The sequence below is a fragment of the Ursus maritimus genome (genome assembly GCF_017311325.1).
Source record: "Ursus maritimus isolate PB19 chromosome X unlocalized genomic scaffold, ASM1731132v1 scaffold_X1, whole genome shotgun sequence".
Classification (NCBI taxonomy): Eukaryota; Metazoa; Chordata; class Mammalia; order Carnivora; family Ursidae; genus Ursus; species Ursus maritimus.
Window position 1 is genome coordinate 51,120,744 of NW_024423319.1, and position 18,038 is coordinate 51,138,781.

General features: G+C 36.7%; 1 protein-coding gene across 2 annotated transcripts in view; it reads right to left on the minus strand.

The window, feature by feature from the left end:
- Positions 1-18,038, minus strand: part of DIAPH2 (diaphanous related formin 2) — a 1,070,037-nt gene that overhangs the window by 1,007,244 nt on the left and 44,755 nt on the right. For both annotated transcript variants that reach the window (XM_040630182.1, XM_040630183.1), the window contains exons 2-3: positions 5,254-5,286; positions 2,459-2,635 (exon numbers count right to left, since the gene is read on the minus strand). In XM_040630182.1, the coding sequence (XP_040486116.1) occupies positions 2,459-2,635; positions 5,254-5,286 (210 nt within the window). The remainder of the gene's footprint in view (positions 1-2,458; positions 2,636-5,253; positions 5,287-18,038) is intronic.

The window sequence follows — 18,038 nt, forward strand, 5'->3', positions numbered from 1 at the left end:
CACCACTATTGTGGCAGCCCAGGTAAGATTTCAGCTTGTATGGGACCAGTGAAGGTGATAAGAAATGGTCAGCTATTCCAAGTACCTTACTTTGAATGAAGAGTTAATGAGTTACAAAATGAATTAAAGGTAAGAAAAAAATAGTTAAAAGACAGTTCCAAAGACTTTAGCCTGAGTAACTGGACAGACAGATATACCATCAGCTGAGAAGGGGAAGACACTGAGAGGAGCAGGTTTGGAGGAGAATATCAGCAGTTCCATTTTGAATATATTACTTCGGAGAACTCTACCGATTATCCAAGGTGAGATGTTGATTTTGAAGTCTGATATATGAGTCTAGAGTTCAGACATTAGGACTAGGCTGGAGGCAAATCTGAGAACTGTGAGCACACAAATGGGATTTAAAAGCATAGTACTGGTTGTAATTACCAAAGAAGATAAGGTAGAAAGAGGAAAAGATGTCCAAGCACTGATCCCTGGGCCTCTACTTTAAAGGTTGAGAACATGAAAAGGAATCTGTAAAGAAGATTGAAAAGAAGCCACCAAAGAAGCAGGAGGAAAACCAAATCAATTTTGGGAGTATGGGAGGGAGGAAGCATTTCAAACTGGAGAGTATGATCAACTGTATCAAATGCTACTGCTAGGTCAATTAAGATGTTTTATCTCTGTGGTAAGGCTGTCACCGATGTCTTCTACTCTTTTCTCAATCCCAGTGAGTATACTTATGATCATTGCATTAAATTCTCCATCAGGCATGTAACTTATATCTGTTTCACTTAGATTTGTAGCCAAGGCCTCATCTTGTTCTTTCATTTGGGATAAATTCCTTCATCTTTGCATTTTCTCTAAGTCTCTGTCTTCTTCTCTGTGTTAGAAAATCCAGTTATGTCTCCTGCTCCTGCAAGTAATGGCCTTATGAAGAAGAGGTCACGTAGTGTCCAAGGCCTGGAGCTTCAGGGAGTGTCTCTGGTATGTGCTACATGTACTCTGCTGTTGTTTTGGGGCTGCTCTATCCTTCAGGCCAGTATTCTGTACATGGTATTCTCCTTGTCTGCTGTGGCCAGTGTTTCGTCCCTGGCCTGAATGTGTCAAGTTTAACCAGGTGTGCTCTGGTCTGCTCTGGTCGGCTCTGGTCTGCTTATGAAATGAGTCTTTTCACCACCTCCACTGGAACTGAGGCCCTGCAAAACTCTCTGGTCAGGAGATGTGGTGAGGTCAGAGGTTTATGCTGGTGTTCTGGAGGTTAGGCCCACCATGCTGGTCCTAAAGCAAGCCTGAGAAGGGCAGCTCCAATGGAGCACAGAGGGGTGGGGCTTGGTGTAAGTAAATTATACAGCCAGTGTTGGTACTGTGTTGCTTTCAGCAGTTGGCTCACTTTTTATGGTGTTATGTGGGGGGGGGAGGGGAATGGCTCCAGCCAGCTCCTTTTTCCCAGAGAGGTGTCTCAGTGAATGCTGCTTCTCAGGGGCAAGCTCAGAGGATAGCAAATAATCCCCATGCTTTCCAGGTGCTTTTCAGATCGCTGTTTCCATGCCATGTCCTCGGGATGTTTACCTGCCTTCTCTCCAGGAGCAGGGTGGTATCCTCAGGGCTCTATCCCAGCCAAGCTTGCTGACCTTCAAAACTCCAGGCTTCAATCCCTACTGCTTGCAAGAACTCATGAAATTCAGCCCCTCTTGTTTTCCAAAGCCAAAGGCTTTGGGGAAACATTCTCCATGTACATCCCCCCATGTGCTTCTCTTTCTCTCTCTCAGTCTCTCTCTAGCCCTTCTCTAGACCAGAGCTCCCTCCCCTCCTCAGTAACTTTGATCCATTTTTCCCCTAAACCACATCTCTGCACTTCCTACCTTCTTTGATGTGGCCTCTTCTCTCCCTTTATTTGTAGAGTTTGTTCTGTCAGTCTTCAGGTCAATTTCTGAAGTATTTAGAATGATTTGATAGTTATCTACTTGTGTTCATGGGATGAATTGAGCCTAGGGTCCTCCTACTCCACTGCCATCTTCCTTCTCTTCCCAGGCATTGTTTCTCCTCTATGTTTTTTGTTTTTTCATTTTTGGTTTTTTACCCTCTGTCTTCCCAACTCTATTTCATATACCCAACAAGATACCTTGTGTTGTTTTCAGCAAAGTGAAATTTGGCCTGTTTTACTTCACAGAAACGGAAACGCAAATTAGTTAATTAAAAAACTGATTCAATATGCCAGAGACTATAAAATACTAGGGAACACAAATAAATAAGAGAGCCCCTGCTTTCTGGATCTCACTGTAGAAGTAATAGGTTAGGATGTTTTAGTTCAAAAAACAGATACTTCTGAAAATAGTTCTGTTTTATCAACAGGTTTCTGGTCTCTCTCTTACATGATATAAACACAGTCCATACAAATGTAACTACTTAAAACCCCATGCCACTTTGGACACACGAATTTTAGAATTACAACAAAAGCAGGGGTCTAACTTACCATCATTTTCTCAAACAGATCCAGTACTTCCTTTTCTGACAAATTCAAAGATCGTTCATCATATAATGGCTGAGCTGCTGGAAACTCACTCATTGCAACTTGAGAATCAATAGGATGTTGAATAAGAGGTTTTTCTTTTTTGACAGTAGATTTTCTAAAATTTGTAATTCGGTCACGCTACAAAGAAAAAAATAAGAAACTCTAAGACAGAAACCCAGAATCACAAATATGAACTACTGAAACATCAAAATAGCATTTAGTGTAATGTATATCATTACTGTCTTTTGACAAACTCTTAAGCAACAAGCTCCAGTTAGAGATTGTACAATTTTGAAAACTTGTAGTAGTTCTCCAGTCTCAGAAGTCTGAGGTGTGAAAAGTATTCCTCTAAAGTAAACCTAGTCCCTTATTTCTGTTTTACACAGTAAGTAGGTAAAAAAAAAAAAAAAAGTCCTGCGTCAAAGTCACGTGGTTGTTTAAGGGAGATGTAGCTTTGGTGGCAACTCTTGAACTACAAGAAATAAAGAAAGGAAATAAAAAGAGCACTAATATTCAATTCTAAGAGGGAAACTATAGTAATGTTTCTCTCTTCAAAGTGCCAAAAATTGTGACAAGTATACTTTGTCAGCATAGAGGCTGAGTATAATGGTTAAGAACATACACTCTGAAGCCAGACTGCCTGGGTTTGAATCTACCCTTTCCTAGCTGAGGAATCCTGTGCAAATTACGTGTGCTCTGTTTCCTAATCTCTAAAATACAGATAACAAGGGGCGTCTGGGTGGCTCTTTCAGGTAAGTGTCCATCTCGATTTCAGCTCAGTCATCACATAGGGGTTATGAGATCAAGCCCCACATAGGGCTCCATGCTCAGTGGGGAGTCTGCTTGAGATTCTCTCTCTCTTTCCCTAAAATAAATAAATAAAGTCTTTAAAATACAAGTTAATAAATGTTAAGTAAATAATGATATTACCTATACCACAGAGTTATTCTGAGATTTAAATAAATTGATATGTTTAGTGCACTTAGCTGCTATTTATTATTATTATTGCTGTTACTATTATTTCCCTTACTTTTTTCCCCTAAAAACTGGGAATAACAAGACATCACCTTTTCCATTTAATGGCAATGTTAACATACATAGAAATATCTTATTCCTACATACTATTATAAAGAACTTGATGTTTTATGGATATTGACTCTGAAACTTTGATCCCATGTACAATCTCTAATAATTAAGCACAATCTCTAATAATTAGCTTGCTATTTCACATAGAGTGTATTAATGACTCCAGGTACATGTAAACAGCCCAATCTGTTTTATAAACCCGAAAACATTAGACCTCAAAAATTAGTAATGTCCATAAAACTGAATGCAACTCAGTTTTATTCTGGTTTCTGTTAGAAAGCACATGCATACCATCAACTCATGTTAAACAAGCACATGTGTTAGATGTGAGGACAGTAATCTTCACTGCCATATTACTGAGTCCTTATAAATTATTTCAACAATACAAACAGCATCACAGAAGTAATTACAGCAACTTACATAATTTTCTGTTGACTCCCCCCATTTAAAGAACATGCTTTTCATTTTGATTCAAAGAACAGTTTTTTTAAAAGCTAAACTTTGAAATATGAGCAGTTTATGCAGCTTATTTAGGATTACAAAAATGATTTTAGTACATGGTTTCTTAAAAAGAGATCATATAAATCATAGTGTTTTAGAGCTGGGAAGAAATCTGAAAAAACATCTAGACCAACTTTCATTTCACAGAAAAAGTGACTCGCTAAATTTGTGAAGTCCCTGGTTCCAATCCCAGTGTTCACATTAAGATTCATTTCTTCAAATTATCCTGAACTATATTCCAATTTTCTTTTAACTCTTTGAGGAAAATTAAGTTGGTTTAGATATGTATTATATTTTCAAACAACTCAAGAAAAAATATTAAGTAATCCCAAATAAGCTTGAGTACATATTCAATGGTCAAAAATTTTGCTAAAAAATATGGTGGACATAAAAGCATTTAAATATGCAATCGACCATTAAATCAATGTATCTCTGTTCCTGTCCCTTCATGTCACTTTTGCAGTGCTAGCTTTTTATTGAGTAGCATTATTTACATATATATTTGATCTTCCACTATGCCCTTCATTTCTATCTAGAAAATGGGCTTTTGCTTTCAGCTATATCTTGATAAGAAAATGAAGTTAAGCTATATAATTTTACCTTTTGAATCACTAATATTTTACATTATTTGTAACTTCACAAAGAAAAAACTGACACTGCTTAAAATACTGTATTTTAAAAGTTTAGCTATAAAAGGGTACACTTAAATGTTAAGCCCATAACTTTTAATAAGTTTTACTATGATAGCCTCAGCTCAAAATATTTAAGAATTTTAAATTTAATAGCATATATCTAACATAATAAACTTAGCTTCTTTTCTACTTTAATTTCCCCCAATATTGATACTAATCTTTTACTTACTCACAGTTTACTTGGCTATCAAAAAAGAAAAAATCTGTATTTTCCAGAGTTAGATTTATATACAGACCAAAAAAATTAGATTAAGGTATACAGCAGGATAATATCAAAATTTTATTGAGCTCTCACGTAATTCTTTAATATCCAAAAAAAGAAAAGTCACTCTCTTGACAAATTTCCATTTTACTGTGCTTTGTAAACATCTAGATATTTTATATCTTACATACATCAATGCTTTAATGTCCGCCCACTATAGTAAAAAAGGCAACATGCATAAGTAACATAACAACATGCTACTAAGACCACCTTACCACATCATCTGCCAAAGTTTTTATTTGAATGTTCTATTAAAACCAAAAGGAAAAAAAAAGAATACCTGTCAGATAAGAGAAATTCATAGATCAAATAATCATTGAATGATACCCATTTGTTTTATTAATTACAACTAATCAAAAAGAATTAGCAGGTTTAAATATATAACCACATACATTCTTTACAAAAGGAAAAAAAAGCTCTTTTAACGATCAAAAATGAAGATTTGGATGGGGGTGTCTATTTGTTTTTAAAGATGACTAGCAAGGTCCCAAAGACAGATTTGGATCAGACATCATTACCATAGTGCTCAAACATGAGAAAAGATAGAGCAAAGTCATAAACCCTTTCAGGTTTTTTCAAAATTTTAGAATGAATCATATTTTTAAAATAAATTTTTAAAAATAGGAAAAACGTCACATTTAATATTAATGAAATAAAATGAAACAGCTGAGTCTAGAGCTCAGTTACATTGGATAAAGGACATCTTTATAAATATTCTAGATAAAATTGGATTAATGGATTCTGTTAATATATGTCCATTTCTCAAAAATTCCAACAGTTGTTTTTTGCATGTGGTTTTCTACTTCTAATGTTGAGAAGCACTTAAAATGGTGTATCCTAGTTAATAAAATACAGTGGTTAATAAAAGCCACCATACAACAAAATAGGCACCACTATTCGAAGAATTAGAGTACAGCAATACTAAAGTAATAAAGCAATATTACAGTAAAGTAAATAAAGTAATAATTTAGTAATCTTCCATGACTGAGAAGGTAATTCAAGATCTTGCAATAACATATGATCAGCATGAAGGGCAGTTATTATATTATAAATATGTTGAAATTCTAATTAAAAATTGTAATTAGAGGGGCGCCTGGGTGGCACAGCGGTTAAACGTCTGCTTTCGGCTCAGGGCGTGATCCCAGCGTTCTGGGATCAAGCCCCACATCAGGCTCCTCCGCTAGGAGCCTGCTTCTTCCTCTCCCACTCCCCCTGCTTGTGTTCCCTCTCTCGCTGGCTGTCTCTATCTCTGTCGAATAAATAAATAAAATCTTTAAAAAAAAATTGTAATTAGGAAGATTTTTTAAAGTCACCAGTTAAGAATTGAAATTAATCTTTCTGCCACATCCTATCCATTTATTTCTTACAACAGAAGCTGAACGATGAGCATCAACTTGGTCAAGCTTGCTCACAACCCTTTTTACTAAGAAAAATGTGGTCATCCCACTGATAAGAATTCATTATGAGTTCTAAATAAGTGAGAATTATTTGGTCTCAGGATCTCATGAAATTGTCTTCAAACACCATCAACAAAATGCTGTTAAGTTAGATCATCCTCCTCTGGACCAGCTGGGACAAATACACTATTATATGTATAGTTCTCTTTCTAATTTTAATCCATTGATTCCCTCAGGTACCTATACTTCTAAATTTTTGTACTATGTCTTCAGCACACCCCAATCAAATTTTACTGCCTAGGGGAAAAAAAGAAGGGGGAATATTCATATCAGAACTGAAGCCATTTTAAGAGAGGTTAATTCACCGTAGGACTATCTCTATGTATTTCCTCTTTAATATTCATACTTAGTTAAAGAAAATCTTTATGCACAATGGTAAGCTTCATGATCGCCTGTAATGTAAAATCAGAGTGAGAAATGTCAAATTCTCAACTACCATGCCACCATCCAAATATGTACCTGTCCACCCGTGTTTAAGTAAGCAGATTATACAATTCTTCAAGCAATTACTTCTTTCCTTTCTATCCTTTGGGAATATAAACTCAAAGACACATCTATATCTTCAAAGTGAGAATGTAAATTAAGGGAAAATACAATTTGATTTAGTCAAATTATCTAGCTTAAGGTACAAATATGTCTGGAATGCTTTAAATTTATATCTCAATTGAATGTACGGTGGTGACAAGTATTGTTAGTAATCTTCCGCCTTGTCCTATGGGAAGAAATTTGAGTTTTCTTCTCCAACCCCACTTGCTTTTCTTTGAAATTAACTTTTTTGTCCATATTTAATCACACATGTATGTATATGGAGTTAGAGAATATTAAAGGTGGATGGAATTTAAGATAATCTGGTCAAAACCTCTCATTTTACAAATTATGAAACTGAAGTTTGAAGAGGCCAAGTGACCTGCCCAAGGACCACAGATCTATCTGGTTATGAATACACACTAACTCTCAGTCAACATATAAACTTTTCAGTTATTATAATCAAGATCTAGGATATTAAGACTGAATTACTGAATTGAAACAGTTCATGGTAATCTCAAAGTCACAGATACTCCCTTTAGGTAACTGCCTTTTCCCATTATCACCCAGGAAGTCAAACATCTTACCAAAGAGCATTCCCTGGCACCCAAAGTCCTTGCCAACACATCTTACATGTAATCTACTGAACTCACATGTGGCTCATCGGTTATAATCCACATAAAATGTATATGCAAATGAATTAAATTTTACATTCACATAAAATGTATATGCAAATTAAATTTTACCTTCCTAATTACTTCTTAATCTTGCTACAATTCTAAGAGTCAAACCATTTCTCTAAGCTTTCAAGAAGGATGGCAGGAGGAAAAATGAGTATACAATTAATAACCCAATGGAAATACTACATGAGCACAAAAGGGTAAAAATGCTGTTTCAGAGGATCAGGACAGACTTTCAAAAAGGAGGGTAACATTTATGTTAATGGTACTATCCACATTCCATTTATCCAGGTTTAAGACTTCCATGTCACTCCTTCATTCCCTATAGCCAAACAGTTGTCAAGTCCCACTGTATATGTTCTGCAATTTCTTCTTCATTCACACACAAACTATAATATTTTAGAGTCTAATCCCTGGAAACAGCCTCCTTATAATTACCTCTGTTTCCATTCTCTCCTCATTGCCAAAGAAATCTTCCAGTTCAAGCCATCATCACCTCTTACCTAGATTTCTATAATAACATCCTAGCCTGTCCCCTGCTTCCACCTTTATCATCCCAGTTAATTTTGAACATACCAAAGTGATACTGGTAAAACCAAATTCAGATTATGTTACTCCTTTGCTCAAAACTTTCCAACAGCTCTCTACTTTCACTACAAGCATAAGTCAAAATCCTGACAATGGTCTACAAGGCCCTCCTGATCTGTACTCTCTCCAGATCCCTCAGACCTCATCTCCTGTTACTGTCCCTTTAACTTCCCTCAGCTCCAGTCACAGTGACAACCTCACTGTTCTTCAATAATGCAATCAGTCACATGCACTGGCTCTTCCCTCTGCTGACAATGCCCTTTTCCATTTCCATATTTCCATATTCTTTATTCCATAATCCCTCCTTTTGGAGTTCTTGTTCAGTGAGACCCAATCTATCCATCCTATTTAAATGGAAACACTGAGGTTAGAAGATGGCAGTGGAGTAGAGGACCCTAGGCTTGCCTTGTCCAATGAATGCAACTAGATAACTATCAAATCATCTCAATACCCCAGAAATTGACATAAAAACTGACAGAACAAACTTTACAACTAAAGGAAGAAAAGAGGCCACATCAAAGAAAGTAGGAAGTGCAGAGACAGAGCTCGGGAGAGAAACAGATTACCCACTGACTGCAGTGGGGAGGGAGCTGTGGTCGCAGAGAAAGGCAAGAGACAGACTCACATGCAGGGGAGCACATGGGGAAAACAAATCCCTCTAACAACTGGCTTGGAAAGTGAAAGGGGCCAAATTTCAATTTCATGACTTCTGATAAGCAATAGTGCTTAAAGCCTGGAGTTTTAAAAGTCAGTGGGCTTAGCTGCGATACAGCACCAAGGGCATTAGGGCAGCTCTTGGAGAGAAGGCAGGCAAAAGACCTGCAGATATACAGCATGGAAACAGCAATCTGAAGACCAAGTGGGGCACACGGTAGAGAGGTTATTTGCTCATTTTAGAACACATCCCAGAGAGACAACATTCACAAAGAGACCCTCCAGGAACAAAGAAACTGTCAGGTGCCACTTCCCTTCCCTGCCTATCTTCATAAGCACATGGCTACCTGTGGGAAACAGCACATTACCAACACTCACTACCTAACTTACCCCAAATCCTGCCCAACATACCGTGGTGGAACCACACTTCCAGAAGTGCCAGTTTCGCTTGCCTCAGAGGCAGCACTGTGGGCCTCCTAACCTAGAAGACTAGTCCAACCCCTGCTCACACTGCATCCCCCAATTTAGGAGATTTGCTGAGTCTCGGTTTCAGCAACAGAGGCAACAAACAGACCAGATCACACCTAGTCAAAATGGGCCACATTCAGTCCAGAGACCAAACACTGCTCACAACAGGCAAAAACAGCCTCTGCAGACAACAGGCCTGAAGGATAGAGTGGCCAGCAAAACTGCACAGCACATGCAGCACACATTGGAGACAATCCCAGAAATGTCAAGCCCCGGGAAATAGGGGAAACCACACAGCAGGACACTACAGAACCTCTTCTTCATAAGGCCATTACCCACAAGAACAGGAGACATAGCTGACTTTCCTAACAGAGAAACAAACACAGAGACTTAGACAAAATGAGAAAACAGAGAAATTTACCCCATATGAAAGAACAGGACAAGGCCACAACCAGATATCTAGATAAAACAGATATAAATAACATGCCTGATGGAGTATTTAAAGCAATGCTCATAAGGATACTCAGGTGGCTTGAGGAAATAGTGGAAGACATGAGTGAGACCTATAACAGAGATAAGGAATAACAGCAGAGATAAAGGACAAATGAACTGAGAAACATGCTTGCTGGAATGAAAAGCAGGCTGGGAAAAGCGGAGGAAGAAATCAATGACCTAGAAAGCAGAGTAATGAAAAATAACCAAGCTGCACATAAGGGAGAAAAAAGAACTGGGCAAAATGAGAATAGATTTAGGGAATTCAGTGATGCCTTCAAAGATAATAACATTTGTAGTATAGAGTCCAAGAAGGAGAAGACAGAGAAAGGGAGCAGAAAATTTATTTGAAGAAACAAAGCTGAAAACTTTCCTAATCTGGGAAAGGAAACAGATATCCAGACTCAGGAGGCAGAAAGAAACCCATCAAAATCAACAAAAGCAAACCCACACCAAGACATATGGTATGTATGTATGTATGTATGTATGTATGTATTTTGTGGAAGAAGGGGAAAAACTTTATTCTTGCTTTTTGAACAAGGAGCCCTGCATTTTCATTTTGCAAATTAAGTAGCCACCCCCGGGTAAGCCCAAAACATCCCTACAAGGAATGTGCTTATTTTATTTTTTTTAACAGGCAAGGAAGTTGGGCTTAGAAGGTACATCACCCAAGGTAAAACAGCTGGAAATAGCTTAGGCAGAATTTGAACCCAGATCAATTTGACCCCCAAGTCTGTGGCCTCAAAACTGGGCTAAAGGAAGTCAGGTGACACATAAGTGGAGCACACCTTGGGGGCACCAGCCCCTGACGCTCTCCAGCCATGATCAAGGCCATCACAACTCATACCAGCATCAGCCTCTCCCCTGGATGGAGAAGGCAGAGCCTAGTGAGGTCTTACCAGGGCATTAGGAAAGCCCTCACACCTCCAAATCTCTTTTCTTTTCTTTTTTTATAATAATTTTTTATTATGGTATGTTAGTCACCATACAGTATATCCTCAGTTTTTGATGTAGTGTTCCATGATTCATTACTTGCATATAACACCCAGTGCACCATGCAATATGTGCAAAATTAATACCCATCACCGGCCTATCCCAGTCCCCCACTCCCCTCCCCTCTGAAGCCCTCAGTTTGTTTCCCAGAGTCCATAGTCTCTCATGGTTCATTCCCCCTTCTGCTTACCCCCCCTTCATTCTTCCCTTCCTTCTCCTACTGATCTTCCGGCTATTTCTTAGAGACATATGGTATTTAAATTGGCAAAATATACTGATAAAGAAAAAATTTTAAAAGCAGCAAGACAAAAGAAGACAGTAATATACAAAGGAAATCCCAAAAGGGTAGCAGGGGATTTTTCATCAGAAGCTTGGGAAAACAAAAGGGCATGGCATGACATATTCAAAGTACTAAACAGAAAAAATCAGCAGCCAAGAATACTCTACCCAGCCAGGATATGATTCAGAATAGAAGGAGAAAGAGTTTCCCAGGAAGACAAAAACTAAAGGAGTTCATGACCACTAAACCAGCCCTGTAGAAAATATTAAAGGGAAGGCTGTGAGTGGAAAAGAGAAACCAAAATGGGCAGTAGTAAAGTAGAAATATAAAAGTAGTAAAAATGTATATTTCTGTAAAAAGAAAATCAAAGAACTCTCAAAATAAAAAGATGTGAAATATGATATACCTACAACATGGGGAAAAGTAAAGAATGGGTTCAAACCTAAATGACCATCAACTTAATATAGACTGCTATACGCAGAAGAGGCCATATACCACCCAAATGGTAACCATATATCAAAAACCACTAATAAATATAGAGAATAAAGAGATAAAGAATAAAGAGAAGAAAAAATAAATATAGAGAATAAAGAGATAAAGAATAAAGAGAAAAAAATCCAAATATATCACTAAACAAAAACAGCAAATCATGCAAGAGAGAAAGACAAGAAAGGATCAGAGAAAACATTCAGAAACAAACACAAAATAAGTAATAAAATGGTAATAAGCACATATCTATTACTTTGAATGTAAACGGACTAAATACTCCACTCAAAGCACACAGGGTCTCACAATGGATAAAAAAACAAGACCAATCTCTATGCTGCCTACAAGACACCCGTTTTAGACCTAAAAGCACCTGCAGATTGAAAGTGAGGGGAAAGAGAAACATCTATCATGCAAAAAGATGCCAAAAGAAAGCCAGAGTACGGGCACCTGGTTGGCTCAGTGGGTTAAGCATCTGCCTTTGGCTCAGTTCATGATCCGGGAGGCTGGGACTGAGCCCGGCTTCAGGTTCCCTGCTCAGCAGGGAGTCTGCTGTTCCCTCCCCCCTCCTCTCTCTCAAATAAATTAATTAATTAATTAAATCTATTTTAAAAAAAGAAAAGAAAGCCAGAGTAGCAACACTTATATCTGACAAAGTAGACTTAAAACAACGACTAACAAGAGACAAAAAACAGTATATAATAATAAAAGGAATATTATCAGAAGTTAACTGTTGTAAAAATTTATGCACCCAACGTAGAAACACCCAAATACATAAAACAGTTAACAACAAACATAAAGGAATCAATAATAATATAATAATAATAGGGGACTTAATCCACTTACATCAATAGATCATCTAAACAAAAAATCAACAAGGAAACAATGGCTTTGGCACTTTGAAACACATGGATCTAACAGATGTATTTAGAACATTTCATCCTAAAATGAAGAATATACATGCTTTTCAAGAGTACAGAGAAAATTCTCCAGGATAGATGACCTATAGACCACAAAACAAACCTTAACCAATTCAAGAGTGAAGTCATACCATGCATCTTTTCTGACCACAATGCTATGAAACTAGGAGTCACCCACAAGAAAATAATCTGGAAAGCTACAAATACATGGAGCTTAAACAACATGATACTAAACGACGAAGGGGTCAACCAGGAAATAAAAGAAGAAATTAAAAATTACACAGAAACAAAGGAAAATGAAAACACAATGGTCCAAAACCTCTGGGATGCAGCAAAAGTGGTTCTGAGATGGAAGTTTACATCAATATCCGCCTATCTCAAGAAGCAAGAAAAATCTCAAACACCTAACCTTACACCTGAAGGACCTAGAAAAAGAACAAATAAACCGAAAACCAGCACAAGGGAAAAAACTGATGAAGATTAGAGCTGAAATGAATTATACAGAAACCAAAAAAACAATAAAACAGATCGATGAAACAAGGAGCTGTTCATTGAAAAAAATGAACTGATAAACCTCTGGCCAGGCTTATCAAGAAAAACAGAGAAAGGACTCAAATAAATAAAATCACAAATGGGAGAGAAGAAATAACAAACAAAACCACAGAAATACAAACAGTTATAAGAAAATATTATTAAAAACAATATGCAAACAAATTGGACAACCTAGAAGAAATGGAAAAATTCCTAGAACCATGTAAACTAACAAAAATGAAATAGGAAGAATAGAATATTTGAACAGACCTATTACCAGCAATGAAATTGAATCAGTAATGAAAAACCTTGCAACAAACAAAAATCTAGGACCAGATGGCTTCACAGGTGAATTCTACCAAACATTTAAGGAAAAGTTAATACCTATTCTAAGAGTTAATACTGACTCATCTCAAACTATTCTAAAAAAATAGAAGAGGAAGAAAACTTCTGAATTCATTCCATCTGGCCAGAATTACCCTGATACCAAAACCAGATAAAGACACTACCAAAAAAAGAGAACTACAGGCCAATATTCCAAACGAACATAGATGCAAAAATCCACAACAAAATACTAGCAAACTGAATCCAACGATACATTAAAAAAATCATCCACCATGATCAAGTGGAATTTATTCTCAGGATGTAAGGGTGGTTCAATATTCAAAACTCATCAATGTGATGCATCACATCAATGAGAGAAAGGATAATAACCATATGATCATTTCAATAGACGCAAAAAAAATCATTTGAAAAAATATAACATCCAGCCAGATAAAAATCCTCCACAACATAATAAAGGCTATCTATGAAAAGCCCACAGCTAACATCATACTCAAAGGGGAAAAACACTACAGGTCTTATCCACAGCAATCAGAGAACAAAAAGAAATAAAAGGCATCCAAGTTGGTAAGTAAAAATTAAAACCTTTGCTATTTGCAGATGATATGATACTACACATAGAACACCAACCAAATAAACCCCAAAACCTAAAAACCTGCTCCAAAAAAAAAAAAAAAAAAAAAAAAAATACTAGAACTGATGAATGAATTCAGTAGGGTTGCAGGATATAAAAATCAATGTACAGAAATCTGCATTTTTATACTTTGATGAAGCAGCAGAGAGAGAAATTAAGAAAACAATCCCATTCACAATTGCATCAAAAGAAATAAAATACATAGAAATAAACTTAACTAAAGAGGTGAACGACCTGTACTCTGAAAATTATAAAATGCTGATGGAAAAATCCAAGATGATGCTAAGAAATGGAAAGACATTTCACACTCATGGACTGGAAGAACAAATACTGGTAAAATATCTATACTACCCAAAGCAATCTACAAATTTAATGACTATCAAATACCAACAGCGCTTTTCACAGAACTAGAACAAAGAATCCTAACAATTGTATGGAACCACAAAGGACCCCAAATAGCCAAAGCAATCTTGAAAAAGAAAAAAACTGTAAGTATCACAATTCCAGACTTCAAGTTATATTACTAAGCTGTAGTAATATAAACAGTATGGTACTGGCACAAAAACATACACACAGACCAAGAAAACAGAAGAGAAAACCCAGAAATGAACCCACAATTATATGGTCAATTAATCTTCGACAAAGCAGCAAAGACTATTCAATGGGAAAAAGACAGTCTCTTCAACAAACGGTGCTGGGAAAACTGGACAGCTGAATGAAACTGGACCACTCTCTTTCGCCATGCAGAAAAATAAACTCAGTATAGGTTAAGATCTAAATGTGAGACCTGAAACCATAAAAATTCTAGAGGAGAACACGGGCAATAACCTCTTTGACATCATCCATAGCAACTTCTTCCTAAATAGCCTCCTGAGGCAAGGGAAACAAAAGCAAAAATAAACTACTGGGACTACATAAAAAAAACAAAAAAACAAAAAAACAAAAAAACCCTTCTGCATAGCAAAAGAAACAATCAACAAAGCTAAAAGGCAGTCTACTGAATGGGAGAAGGTATTTGCAAATGATATATCCAATAAAGGGTTAGTATCCAAACTATATAAAGAACTGATACAAATCAACACTCAAAAAACCAACAATCTAATTAAATAATGGGCAGAAGTCATGAACAGACATTTCTCCAAAGATGACATCCAGGTGGCCGCATATATGAAAAGACACCATCAACTCATCATCAGGGAAATGCAAATCAAAATTCTAATGAGGTATCACCTCACACATATGAAAATGGCTCAAATTAACAACACAAGAAACAGCAGACTCTGACAAGGATGTGGAGAAAGGGGAACCCTCTTACACTGTTGGTGGGAATGCAAACTGGGGCAGGAACTGTGGAAAACAGTATGGAGGTTCCTCAAAAAGTTAAAAATAGAACTGCCCCAAGATCCAGCAATTACACTACCACGGTTTTACTGAAAGGATACAAAAATGTTAATTCAAAGGGATACAAGGGGGACACCTGGGTGGCTCCACCAGTTAAGCATCTGCCTTCAGGTCAGGTCATGATCCCAGGGTCCTGGGATGGAGTCCTGCATCAGGCTCCTTGTTCAACGGGGAGCCTGCTTCTCCGTCTGCCCCACCCCTTGCTTGTGCACAGGCGCACATCCACATTCTCTGAGAAATAAATAAAATCTTAAAAAAAAAAAGGATACATGCACCTTGATGTTTATAGCAGCATTATTTACAATAGCTAAATTATGGAAGCAGCCCAATGTCCATCAATAGATGAGTGGATAAAGGAGTTGCAGTATATATATACAATGGAATATTACTCAGACATAAAAAGAATGAAATCTTGCCATTTGCAATGACATGGATGGAGCTAGAGAGTATAATGCTAAGCGAAATAAGTCAGACAGAAAAAGACAAACACGATATGATTTCACACATAAATGTAACTTATGAAACAAAACAAATAAGCAAAGGAAAAAAGAGAGACAAACCAAGAAACACTCTTAACTATAGAGAACAATGGTTACCAGAGGGGAAGTGGGAGGCGGGTGGGTGAAATAAGTGATGGGGATTAAAGAAAACACTTATCATGATGAGCACTGAGTAGTATATAGAACTGTTGAATCACTACACTGTACACCTAAAATGAATGTAACATTGTATGTTAATTATACTTGAATTAAAAAAAGACACGTTTGTAAAAATGACAAAATAATCTGATTCACAAAAAAATAAAAATATATAAAAATCCTCCCTCAGAATAAATAAATTAAATAATAAAATAAATTATTGGGTAAGTTACAATTAAATTATCTTCAATAGAAAATAAATTATTTCCACCACATAATTGTCTTTATATATTAGTCAAAAAAGAAACATACAAAAGGAGTTGAGAACAGCAAAAAATGCCACCGAAAGAAACAGTTCAGAGAAGTGTAAAAAGCTGTTTGACAAGATGAGGCAGTCATTTTTATGTAAACTTTAAAACATATTTTTAAATGGTATTTTCATCTATACTTGTGGTGAGCATAACATAGCAAATAAAGAAACTGAATCACTATGTTGTACACCTGAAAATAAAGTAACATTGTGTGTCAACAATACTCAATTAAAAAAATTTTTTTAAAGATTATCCTAGGGCACCTGGGTGGCTCAGTCAGTTAAGTGGTTCACTGGTCAAGTGGTTAACCATCTGCCTTCAGCTCAGGTTATGATCCCAAGGGTCCTGGCACAGAGCCCCAGGTCAGCCTCCCTCAGCTGGGAGCCTGCTTCTCCCTCTCCCTCCACCTGCAGCTCCCCCTGCTTGTGTCCTCGCTCTCCCTCTTTCCCTCTCCCTCACCCTGGCCAGGGTCAAATAAATAAATAAATAAATCTTAAAAAAATGATAATCCTAAATTTTTCTTCACTCATAACGATGTTCTATAGGGACAAGCTCTCAAATTTTATCTGAATGTAATTTATATATGTACATCCATCTCTCTCTCACACATGTAAGCAGACATTATAGATTTTACCCCATCCACAAAGTATAGAGCTACTATACACTTAAAAAATTTTTAAGCAAAAATGACCAAAAAAACCTTTATTAGAGTCACGCCCCTGAATTAAAAGCACTGATTAAAGTTATTTTAGTAAGCTTTTACTGTGCAAATTGAATGGTAATAGTCATTAGGATGAGGGCATATAGCGCCAATAAGTATAGTGACCATATATTTTCATTAAAATCAACTCTGGAGGGGCGCCTGGGTGGCACAGCGGTTAAGCGTCTGCCTTCGGCTCAGGGCGTGATCCCAGCGTTCTGGGGTGGAGCCCCACAACAGGCTTCTCCGCTAGGAGCCTGCTTCTTCCTCTCCCACTCCCCCTGCTTGTGTTCCCTCTCTCGCTGGCTGTCTCTGTCAAACGAATAAATAAAATCTTTTAAAAAAATTTTTAAAAATCAACTCTGGAAAAGCAATAGGCTTGCACTTAGTCAAGCAATTAGAGTTTATTAAACTTCATTTGTGATCAGTTATATTAAATATAACTTAGTACAGTATTATGAGTATTGTATAATTATAGAAGTATCACTCCAGAGTCTCAACCCCTTAAGAGAAATAGCTGATTTACTTATAAACCCTAATGCTGACATTCTGATTGAAATGCAAGAGTCATTATTGCAAGAAAATTAAGTTTTAATTTTCTCAAGCAGAAATTAACAAAGACAGCAATATGTAAAGATTAACTCTTATGGCTGTTACATGGTGATACAATGTTGTATAAACACTGTGCAATTACTCCCACGGAAACCGGACAACTAAATTGTATATAATTCAAAAGACTCACTACCAACTAAAAAACTTAGTCACAGATTTTGACTATTTTCTTCTCTTTTAAATAAATAAGTTGGCCACTGCAATAAAAATGAAGGGTCAGTTATTCACCCAGCTTTAAGTTTCTTGCTAAGAAGGGCAATATGACACAGAAAACCATATTTGGTTCAA